The following is an 11,593-nucleotide window of genomic DNA, read 5'->3' as shown; positions in this document are numbered from 1 at the left end:
GGCCCATGTTGCTGTTTAAACATGTGGTATGTCAGCCTTAGAATAAAGGGGTTCAAACAGCAGCCCTCAAATCCAGGGTGGCCTGTTACACTCTGGATATGAGCTACAGGTGGCTGCAGTCAGCAGATGCCTGAAGGGTTGCTAAACATATATCATTAAGCACAGATTAATGAAGCGTTTCATAGTTTTATAATTATTATGAGTTGCAAAAAAAAGTTTATTTAACGATTATGTTTAATTTTAAAATCTTTTTTTTTCCTTCTTTTTTTCTGTGAATCGAGGAGGTCATTTAATGAGTTCCTCTGCAAAGGGACCTTGGTAGGAGAGAATGTTATTGTGTGATTTTATTATCTCTTTCAGGGCGTCCGGCTTTTAGTGTCCTGTGAGGTAAAATATTGTAGGTTGTAGTCGTAGCCAGGGAAAAATGACCCGGCTGTGGACTTGACCTGTGGGTCTCAAAATCAGGCCATTTCGTGATGTTACAGCTATATTTAGCTATTAGCTATATTAGCTATACGCTAATGCTCAGTAATCATCACCTAGCTTTTCATAACTTTACTTTCCAATTTATGTTATCTCTCTTGTTTAGGTGTTAGTGTGGCAGCAGTGGAGCAATGGACAACATCATTCATAGTGTGTGCTGTCAGCTCCAACGTACAGACACCAAGATGGGGGGCAACTAGTATGCCCACCCCTTCTCGGCGCCTCAGTGGGAGCAACTCCAGAGTGGTAGAAAGTCCCACCCCTCTCAAGGAAACTGGTTCCAGAGCCAGAGCCATGCATTGAAGTCAGTCCGACTATATCTAGTCGGAACCTCTCAACCTCACACACCAACCAGGCTCCTTCCCCATCAGAGAGGTGACATTCCATGTGCCAAGAGCCAGCTTCTGTAGCCGAGGATCAGACCGCCAAGGTCTCCGCCCTCGACTACCAACCATCACACACTGCACCTGACCCCTTTGGCCCCTCCCATGAGTGGTGAGCCCATGGGAAGGGGGGCCCACTTTTCCTCTTCGGGCTGTGCCCGGACGGGCTCCATGGGTGAAAGCCCGGCCACCAGGCACTCGCCAACATGCCCCACCTCCAGGCCTGGCTCCAGAGGGGGGCCTGGTGACCAAATTCAGGGTGAGGGAACACAGTTTCCATTTATATAATTCATCATAAGAGGTCTTCGGGCTGCTCTTTGTCTGATCCCTCACCTAGGACCTGTTTGCCATGGGTGACCCTACCAGAGGCAGAAAGCCTCAGACAACTTAGCTCCTAGGATCATTGAGACACTCAAACCCCTCCACCACGGTAAGGTGGCAGCCCAGGGAGAGGCTATTTATGTTTATTCTCCACTAATAACATCTCATTAAGAACAGATCCATACTGTTTTGCAAGTTTTTCTTCTTGATTTCAAATCTCTTATGTAACGTAGGGAAGACGTGCCTAAAGGGTTTAGCCTGTATGCACCTGAAACAACAACCGCAGCACCTTGTCTGTTGGAATCTTCTTTAGGTTAGGATGGACCTGTCTAATTACTGGGAAAGCGGTTTTTGACCAACACTTGAACTTAATTGAGTAGCATCTAGCTAAAATAAAACAACTCGGTTGTACGATTATTAAAACAGTAAGCTCTTCAGCTGCCTAACTTAATAAACTTCCCTGTCCCCATGCTTTATTTAGCAGTGTTTATACATATTTAATGACATTAGGCAACTACTTACTTCTAAATAAAACTATGTTTTGGAAATTCACCTACCAGTTCACGGTACCCAGTCTGTGTGCATTTTGACTTTCCCACGACTTAATTTCCCCTCTAACATGTTTAAATAATCGCTCTCTTGACTGCCAGCACTAGGTGTCGCTGCTGGCCCAAAATTATGTTTGTGGTCCTTCAGCACTGAAATTGTGGGCGATTTCTTGCTCCGACTCTGGCGACATCTCCCAGTAAAGCTCCGTGTAAACTGCCACTAATGAAGCGAACGTCTTCTCCCTCCTACGTCACTTCAAGTTTTTTACCAGTAGGTGCTTCTAGCAGGTCATGAGAAACCCACTAGGAGGCACCAAAACATGCTTTTATAATTAGAACTCAGTCATAATTACATTCAAAACACTTCTTATAGGTCAAGCTATTAAAAAATGCTTAGATGGGTTTAAGGTAGAAAATAGCCTTTAAGTTAAGGGTTAGGCACAATCCAGTCACAAGCGAAATGAATGGAAGTCAGTGACGGTCCTCACAACAAATGCTAGACGAGAATGTGTGTGTGCGTGCCTGCGCATGCGATTGTTTGTGTGTGTGTGTCCACGTGCCTGTGTTGACTGAGTAAAACAGACATGGATAGACTTTAGAAACATTCAGTGGGTTCAATATTGATCATAATGGGAGAGAAAACTAGAAACACATCTTATTGTCATAAAATTCATACATTTATCTGTTTTCATGGCCTGGCCTTTTCAATCATTCACACTAATGGTGATGAGCTATATCGTAGCTGCAGCTGCTCTGGAGCATGCTGACCACTAGCGCCACCCTCTGACCACCACTAGGAGATAGGGAGGGTGAAGTGTCTTTCCTAAGGGCACAACGACTGACACGGACTGGGTTTGTTACGGCGACCCAACATCAGAGTAAACACCCGACCCCTGAGCTACCGTCTCCCCGAGAAGCTGTGGTGGGCAAATGTGAATGCTTTATGGAGGAGTTAAAAGCACCTTTTACTTCCTGTTTGGAGGAGAACATCAGAGGCCTCAGCCCTGCAGCAGTGAGACAGCAGGTGGAAGGAGAGAACAGCAATGAGGTTTTCATTTTGATTTTGTATTCAAACTAAAGAAAAGGTGTGGAAGAAGAGAGTTATGAAAATATCTGGAATGGCATCACCCCCACCCCCACTAAACCATCATGGTGTAAAAACCATCTAAGACGTCAAACACCAGACTGAGACCCGTTTCTGGTGGGAAGTCCACCTGAACTGGAGAGCTTCACCCACGAGCAGAACTCACAGCATATTTCTTCTGGTCGCCCGTTTTAATTTGCAGATTTTGTTTCTTCTTGTTTTGTTAAATATGTGGAGCAGAGTCTAGATTATGACATCAGTCTGTCCGCATGAGTCCCTAGAGACAGTCTTGCTTCACTAAGGCTCATTAGTCTCAAACACATTCCTACGGCATTATACTGATGAGGCTAATAGTTTCAGTAGTTATGTCACTGAAGTGAGATTTTTCACAGGTTTGACTTGTAGGAGTTAAGCAACAGTTAGTGACTGACTTCCGTCACCCTCCCATTGGCTGTTTCACAATCTCCTGACAGTCACTTCCTGCTCCAACACAGCAGTCATGTCAGTGTTTCAGAACCACTTCCTGTGTAGCAACAGTTTCTGACAAAAACAATATTTATATCCAATTTTTGTTTCTTCACAGACATTAAAGCTGACCTGACCACAGCCAAGGAAATCAAACAGAGAAGGAGAGAAAATGAGCTAAATGAATCCTAATGCAAATAGTCTAAGAAGTTATCATGTTTGACCCTTGACCCTCTGGGTCATGACCTACTCTCTTTATAGCTTAAGGTTAAACGTCACAACTGTCACTTTATGAATAGCTTTCAGCCTTTGTTCAGAGATGTTGGGAGTTGGATTTCTGCTTCGCAGCACATCGAATCTCCCTGGAGTTAAAAGTCTGGTCCTGAGCCTGGCTGTGGGTCAGAACACACATGGGTCAACCTGCCTCCAACACCTACAAACACAAACAACCCAAGATTAAAAGCAGTTTCAGAATAAGAAATCCACAATCAGACAGTCTCATACTATGATGCTTTCCAGCAGTTGGTTTGGTTTGGAGAAATAAAAATGAAATGAGCTGAAAAACAAGCGGCAGCCCTGGATCAGACTCATCCCTCCTGTTTGGACAGGAAAATGTTTCAGACGATTTTCTTGAAAAAATAAAACGTGTGTGTGTGCAGGTGTGTGTTCGTACAGCCAATCCAGCACGTCCACATGATGATGTCTCCAGGATGTGATAAGGCAGGTTTTTGGTCATGTGTGTGTGTGTGTGTGTGTGTGTGTGTGTGTGTGTGTGTGTGTGTGTGTGTTGCGTATGGTGGGAAATTTAGGTTATTTAGTCACTGTGGTGTTAGACAATAGCATCACATTTCTTTTCATTATTTATATGAGGGTTTTTTTTGTTTACTTATTTTGGTATGGTGACCTTGATTTTTACTAAATTCCTGAGAATTAGAATTTTTGTTCTGACAAATGATGTGAGAAGAGACTGTACCTCCTCTTCCTCCTTGTCTACTGGTGGTGCTTGACTTTACCATCTGATCAGGGGAAGCAGTTGTTGCATTGAACTGAAGTTGTGTTTTAGTGGAACTTTAGCAGACAGGCGAGTGTTGCAGCTTCCCAGCTGTTGGATTAAACTCTTCCTCTTTGTCTGTTTTACACAATGAGCTGAGAAAAGGGCCAGTCAGGGTCAGAAGTTCAGAATAATCTTTATGTCGTAATCTGCTCTTCTTTTGTTTCTGAGCCCACCTTATTCATGACTTTACAACAGTCTCCATACTAAGCAAGCATGTATTGTCAGTGGGCAGGAAGACTCCCCTCTAACAGAGTAACTAAGAAACCTCCAACAGAACCTGGAGCAGTATTAGCAGCCATCTGTCATGACTCCTCAGGGTTTTGAGAAGAGACAGCAGATACAAAGAAAATTAAAGCTGCAAGCAGCGTCGTTCGGCCCTCGCAGCTCCGCGCCGCTCCGGCCTGGCCGGCAGCCCGGGGCACCAGGGCACGTCTGGCAGAACAGAAACGTCAACCACCCCGACACCAGAAACCGCAAATGGCCTCCTAGTCCGCACCTCACCCTGACTCAGCATCCCCTCTGAGCTCACCATTAAATTGAATTGTAAGGTCACGGCGTCATGCCAGAATTCGCCATGGCATCAAAGCCCCTCCCTTTCTGAAAAGCTAGCAGATCTGAATGGTCATTACAACATCATGAAGACAGTGCATGACCTTAGTGTCATGTTGACTAAATTAGAGGGGACAAATATGGGCATTTCACCATAAAACTAGACTTCCAATAGTCAGGGGGCGGGGCATAGGTGATGTCAGCTGTCCACATTATCATTGTCTTCAGATGTGGTCAGTGATCACACAGACAACGTTTGATATACGATCTGATCATGCACATGGGAGTTAAGTCAAGTAATGTAATGGCGAAAGGTCAAAGTTTGAGGCTTAGCCACGCCCACACCTTGATACTTATTTAAAATCCGACGGTTGAATTTTTTCCCCTTTGTCTTAAGAGCACATAGCAGATGTTTGAAGGTGATCGGTGAAAAGGGCGACGGGGCATCAAGGTCCAAACAACATGTGCGAAAACCACTAAATCAAGTACTTGGACCAAAATGGCCGACCTCCTGTGCGACTTTGCACTTGGCTCCAAGAGACTTTTTTGTAGGTCCTGAGACACTACATTAGTGTACCAAATTTCGTGATCCTCAGTCAAAGCTTGGCTTGGGGCTGACAGTTTTAATGGTCCTAGGGGGCGCTATTTCAGAAAATAGGCCACGCCCACAAACTTCAGCTGTCCAGTTCTATTGGGGGTCAGACTCAGATCACTCACCAGACATTTTGTGGCGATGTTACGATAATTGAAGAAATGAGAGGCAAACGTATTGCCATGGCGTGATGGCAAATTTCGCCATGCTCCCAAAGCCCTGCCTTTTTTCGAAACCTGCCAGTACTGCAGACCAAGTGACCTCAACTTGTCAGCTGCTATTTGCCAGAGATTGCTGTTGATTGGGTAAAAGGAATCCAATAGGGAGCTGTGAAAAAAAGAGTGGCGTGGCGACAGGTCAAAGTTTGAGGCTTAGCCACGCCCACACCTTTATACTTATTTAAAATCCGACGGTTGAAAATTTTCCTTTATGTCTTAAGAGTATATAGCAGAAGCTTGAAGGCGATTGGTGAAAAGGGCGATGGAGCATCACTCTCCAAACAACGTGTGCGAAAACCAGTAAATCGAGTACTTGGACCAAAATGGCTGACTTCCTGTGCAACTTTGCACTTGGCTCCAAGAGACTTTTTTGTAGGTCCTGAGACACCACATTAGTGTACCAAATTTCGAAATCCTCAGTCAAAGCATGGCTTGGGGCTGACAGTTTTAATGGTCCTAGGGGGCGCTATTTCAGAAAATAGGCCACGCCCACCGGATGTTCACATCAATTTTTTTTGGAGGCTGGACTAGGATCACTCACAAGAGGTTTTGTGGCGATATCTCTAGAAATGACGAAATGGTAGGCAAACGTAAGGCCACGTCGGTACGCCTGACTTCGCCGCGCCGCCACAGCCCCGCCTTCTGGAGAAAACTCCCATAAAGTGACGCCAAGCAACCCCAACTTGTCTTCAGTTTCCTGCTAGAAATATGGGGTGATTAGTTGAAAGGGCGAATTTTGGACAATTTCCCAGTAAAACTTGACCTTTTAAGGCGTGAGGGGGCGGGGCTTATGTGACATCATCAATCAACCATTCATTTGTCTTCGGGGGGCGATGACGATTGTCCATAGAAAATTACTTTAACTGTAATTCTTTCATTTATGAAATTATAGCAATTTGAATTTTTTTGGCGAGTGCTCGAACTTTGAGGCCTGGCCCCGCCTCTTCAGTATTTACGAAAAGTCAGTTTTATTTTCTCATTTGATTCGTCCATCGCTTCTGTTCAATCGCACATTATTTTTGAGACAATCGTGCGAAAAATGACCAAACTGTTTAACCAAATATAGAGCCTAGAAATGGCCAAAATGGGGTAAAAATGGCCACTTTAGTCCAAAATGGCCGACTTCCTGTTTGATATTGACCATGGGTGCAAGAGGCTTTTCTGTGCGTATTGTTGAATTCTACAGGTGTACCAAATTTTATCACTCTACTATGAAAAAAGGTCAATGCGGAGGGGTATTTTTAATTTTCCAGGGGGCGCTGTTGAAACACTTTTATACCAACTTTCACATTGCCAGTGAAATACGTAAATTTCACGCACTTTCTATATTGGGCCAGAATTTGGTGAGTTTTTGGATATGCTAAGACCCCCTAAAGGCCGTCCAAAGACGCGGAAGAAAAAAAAAGAAAAAAAAAGAAGAAAGAAAGAAAAATTAAAGCTGCAAGCAGCGTCGTTCGGCCCTCGCAGCTCCGCGCCGCTCCGGCCTGGCCGGCAGCCCGGGGCACCAGGGCATGTCTGGCAGAACAGAAACGTCAATCATCCCGTCACCGGAAACAGCAAATGGCCTCCTAGTCCGCACCTCACCCTGACTAAGCATCCCCTCTGAGCTCACCATTAAATTGAATTGTAAGGTTACGGCATACGCAAGAATTCGCCATGGCATCAAAGCCCCTCCCTTTCTGGAAAGCTATCAGATTTGAATGGCCATTACAGCATCATGAAGACAGTGCATGACCTAGGTGTCATGTTGACTAAATTAGAGTGGACAAATATGGGCATTTCAGCATAAAATAATAACTTCCTTTAGTCAGGGGGCGGGGCTTAGATGATGTCAGCTGTCCACATTGTCATTGTTTACAGATATGGTCAATGATCACACAGACAAAGTTCGAAAAAGATCTGATCATGCACATGGGAGTTATTAAGTCAAGTAATGGCGAAAGGTCAAAGTTTGAGGCTTAGCCACGCCCACACCTTTCAACTTTTGAAAAATCCGACGGTTGAATTTTTTCCCCTATGCCTTAAGAGTATATAGCAGAAGTTTGAAGGCGATTGGTGAAAAGGGCGACGGAGCATCACTCTCCAAACAACGTGTGCGAAAACCACTAAATCGCGTACTTGGACCAAAATGGCCGACTTCCTGTGCAATTTTGTGCTTGGCTCCAAGAGACTTTTTTGTAGGTCCTGGGACACCACATTAGTGTACCAAATTTCGTAATCCTCAGTGAAAGCATGGCTTGGGGCTATTAGTTTAAATGGTCCTAGGGGGCGCTATTTCAGAAATTAGGCCACGCCCACATATTTCAGCTGTCTATGTCTCTTTGGGGTCAGACTAGGATCACTCACCAGAAGTTTCGTAACGATATCACGATAAATGAAGAAATGAGAGGCAAACGTATTTCCATGGCGTGATGGCGATTTTCGCCATGCTCCCAAAGCCCCGCCTTTTTTTGAAACCTTCCAGTACTGGATACCAAGTGACCTCAAGTTGTCTACTGCTATTTGCCAGAGACTCCTGCTGATTGGGTAAAAGGAGTCCAGTAGGGAGCTGTGAAAAAAAGAGTGGCGCGGCGACAGGTCAAAGTTTGAGGCTTAGCCACGCCCACACCTTTCAACTTTTGAAAAATCCGACGGTTGAATTTTTTCCCCTATGCCTTAAGAGTATATAGCAGAAGTTTGAAGGCGATTGGTGAAAAGGGCGACGGAGCATCACTCTCCAAACAACGTGTGCGAAAACCACTAAATCGCGTACTTGGACCAAAATGGCCGACTTCCTGTGCAATTTTGTGCTTGGCTCCAAGAGACTTTTTTGTAGGCCCTGGGACACCACATTAGTGTACCAAATTTCGTAATCCTCAGTCAAAGCATGGCTTGGGGCTATTAGTTTAAATGGTCCTAGGGGGCGCTATTTCAGAAATTAGGCCACGCCCACATATTTCAGCTGTCTATGTCTCTTTGGGGTCAGACTAGGATCACTCACCAGAAGTTTCGTAATGATATCACGATAAATGAAGAAATGAGAGGCAAACGTATTTCCATGGCGTGATGGCGATTTTCGCCATGCTCCCAAAGCCCTGCCTTTTTTTGAAACCTTCCAGTACTGGAGACCAAGTGACCTCAAGTTGTCTACTGCTATTTGCCAGAGACTCCTGCTGATTGGGTAAAAGGAGTCCAGTAGGGAGCTGTGAAAAAAAGAGTGGCGCGGCGACAGGTCAAAGTTTGAGGCTTAGCCACGCCCACACCTTTCAACTTTTGAAAAATCCGACGGTTGAATTTTTTCCTCTATGTCTTAAGAGCAGATGGCAGAAGTTTGAAGGAGATTGGTGAAAATGGCGACGGAGCATCACTCTCCAAACAACGTGTGCGAAAACCACTAAATTGCGTACTTGGACCAAAATGGCCGACTTCCTGTGCAACTTTGCACTTGGCTCCAAGAGACTTTTTTGTAGGTCCTGAGACACCACATTAGTGTACCAAATTTCGTACTCCTCAGTCAAAGCATGGCTTGGGGCTGACAGTTTTAATGGTCCTAGGGGGCGCTATTTCAGAAAATAGGCCACGCCCACCGGATGTTCACATCAGATCTTTTGAGGGGCCGGACTAGGATCACTCACAACAAGTTTCGTGACGATATCTTTAGAAATGACGAAATGGAAGGCAAACGTAAGGCCATGGCGGTACGCCTGACTTCGCCGCGCCGCCACAGCCCCACCTTCTGCCGAAAACTCCCATAAAGTGACGCCAAGCAACCTCCACTTGTCTTGAGTTAACAGCTACAAGTTTGTGGTGATTAAGTGAAATGGGGCAATTTGGGACCTTTCACAGTAAAACTTGACCTTTTTGGTCCTGAGGGGGCGGGGCTTGTGTGATGTCATCATCCGACCATTCAATTTACTTTGTGGCTGGATGACGAATGACCACAGAAAGTTTGGTAATTCTATTCCTTTCAGTTATGAAGTTATAGCAATTTAAAATTTTTTGGCGAGTAGTCAAACTTCGAGGCCTGGCCCCGCCCCTTCAACATGTACGAAAAGTCAGAATCTTTGTCTCATTTTGTTCGCCCATCCCTTCTGAGCAATTTTACACAATTTTTGAGACGATCGTGCAAAAAATGATCGAGCAATCCAATCAGAAACGGACCCTAAAAAGGGCCAAAACGGCAAAAAATCGCCATTTCAACCCAAAATGGCCGACTTCCTGTTTGATATTGACCATGCATGCAAGAGACTTTTCTGTGCGGACAGTTTAGTACTATAAATGTACCAAATTTCATAACTGTACGATAAACTAAGCTTTATGGAGAGGGGTTTTTTTCACTTTGTAGGGGGCGCTGTTCAGCCATTTTCTTTGCGATTTTTTTGTGACCTTTAAAATATCAAATTTTTCACCAGGCCTGACAAGTTTGCAAAATATTGTGAGTTTTGGGGTATGTTAAGGTCCCCAAAAAGCTGTTCAAAGGGGGCACGGAATAACAAAAAATAATTAAAGCTGCAAGCAGCGTCGTTCGGCCCTCGCAGCTCCGCGCCGCTCCGGTCTGCCGTCGCACCAGTGCACGTCTGACAGAACAGAAACGTCAACCACCCCGACACCAGAAACCGCGAATGGCCTCCTAGTCTGCACCTCACCCTGACTCAGCATCCCCTCTGAGCTCACCATTAAATTGAATATTAAGATTACGGCGTTACGCCAGAATTCGCCATGGCATCAAAGCCCCTCCCTTTCTGGAAAGCTATCAGATCTGAATGGTCATTACAGCATCATGAAGACAGTGCATGACCTTAGGGTCATGTTGACTAAATTAGAGGGGACAAATATGGGCATTTCAGCATAAAAAATAAATTCCTGTAGTCAGGGGGCGGGGCTTAGGTGATGTCAGCTGTCCACATTGTCATTGTTTACAGATATGGTCAATGATCACACAGACAAAGTTCGAAAAAGATCTGATCATGCACATGGGAGTTATTAAGTCAAGTAAAGTAATGGCGAAAGGTCAACGTTTGAGGCTTAGCCACGCCCACACCTTTCAACTTTTGAAAAATCCGACGGTTGAATTTTTTCCCCTATGTCTTAAGAGTGTATTGCAGAAGTTTGAAGGTGATTGGTGAAAAGGGCGACGGAGCATCACTCTCCAAACAATGTGTGCGAAAACCACTAAATCACGTACTTGCACCAAAATGGCCGACTTCCTGTGCGACTTTACGCTTGGCTCCAAGATACTTTTTTGTAGGTCCTGAGACCCCACATTAGTGTACCAAATTTCGTAATCCTCAGTCAAAGCATGGCTTGGGGCTGAAAGTTTTAATGGCTCTAGGGGGCGCTATTTAAGAATATAGGCCACGCCCACAAACTTCAGCTGTCTATTTCTCTTGGAGCTCAGACTAGGATCACTCACCAGAAGTTTCGTAGCAATATCACGATAACTGAAGAAATGAGACAAACGTATTTCCATGGCGTGATGGCGATTTTCGCCATGGTCCCAAAGCCCCGCCTTTTTTCAAAACCTGCCAGTACTGGAGACCAAGTAACCTCAACTTGTCTACTGCTGTTTGCCACAGAATCCTGGTGATTGGGTAAAAGGAGTCCAGTAGGGAGCTGTGAAAAAAAGAGTAGCGTGGCGACAGGTCAAAGTTTGAGGCTTAGCCACGCCCACACCTTTCAACTTTTGAAAAATCCGACGGTTAAATTTTTTCCCCTATGTCTTAAGGGTATATAGCAGAAGTTTGAAGGAGATTGGTGAAAAGGGCGACGGAGCATCACTCTCCAAACAACGTGTGCGAAAACCACTAAATCGCGTACTTGATCCAAAATGGCCGACTTCCTGTGCGACTTTGAACTTGACTCCAAGAGACTTTTTTGTAGGTCCTGAGACACCACATTAGTGTACCAAATTTCGTAA

At 44.9% G+C, this 11,593-nt stretch overlaps 1 protein-coding gene across 2 annotated transcripts in view; it reads left to right on the top strand.

Annotated features, from left to right (window-relative positions):
* hectd2 (HECT domain containing 2) overlaps positions 1-11,593 on the top strand; it is a 127,104-nt gene that overhangs the window by 84,992 nt on the left and 30,519 nt on the right. The window contains exon 20 of one of the 2 annotated variants that reach the window (XM_070542645.1): positions 590-7,227. The exons of the other annotated variant lie outside the window; for it this stretch is intronic. Within the exon in view, the coding sequence (XP_070398746.1) occupies positions 590-634 (45 nt within the window). The 3' untranslated portion in view covers positions 635-7,227. Of the gene's footprint in view, positions 1-589; positions 7,228-11,593 lie in introns of those variants that run through there. 2 annotated transcript variants of the gene reach the window in all.

This window comes from Nothobranchius furzeri, chromosome 12 (assembly GCF_043380555.1).
Source record: "Nothobranchius furzeri strain GRZ-AD chromosome 12, NfurGRZ-RIMD1, whole genome shotgun sequence".
NCBI classification, from domain to species: domain Eukaryota; kingdom Metazoa; phylum Chordata; class Actinopteri; order Cyprinodontiformes; family Nothobranchiidae; genus Nothobranchius; species Nothobranchius furzeri.
Note: the sequence above shows the minus strand (reverse complement) of the source record. Positions and strands in the feature narration are given on the sequence as shown.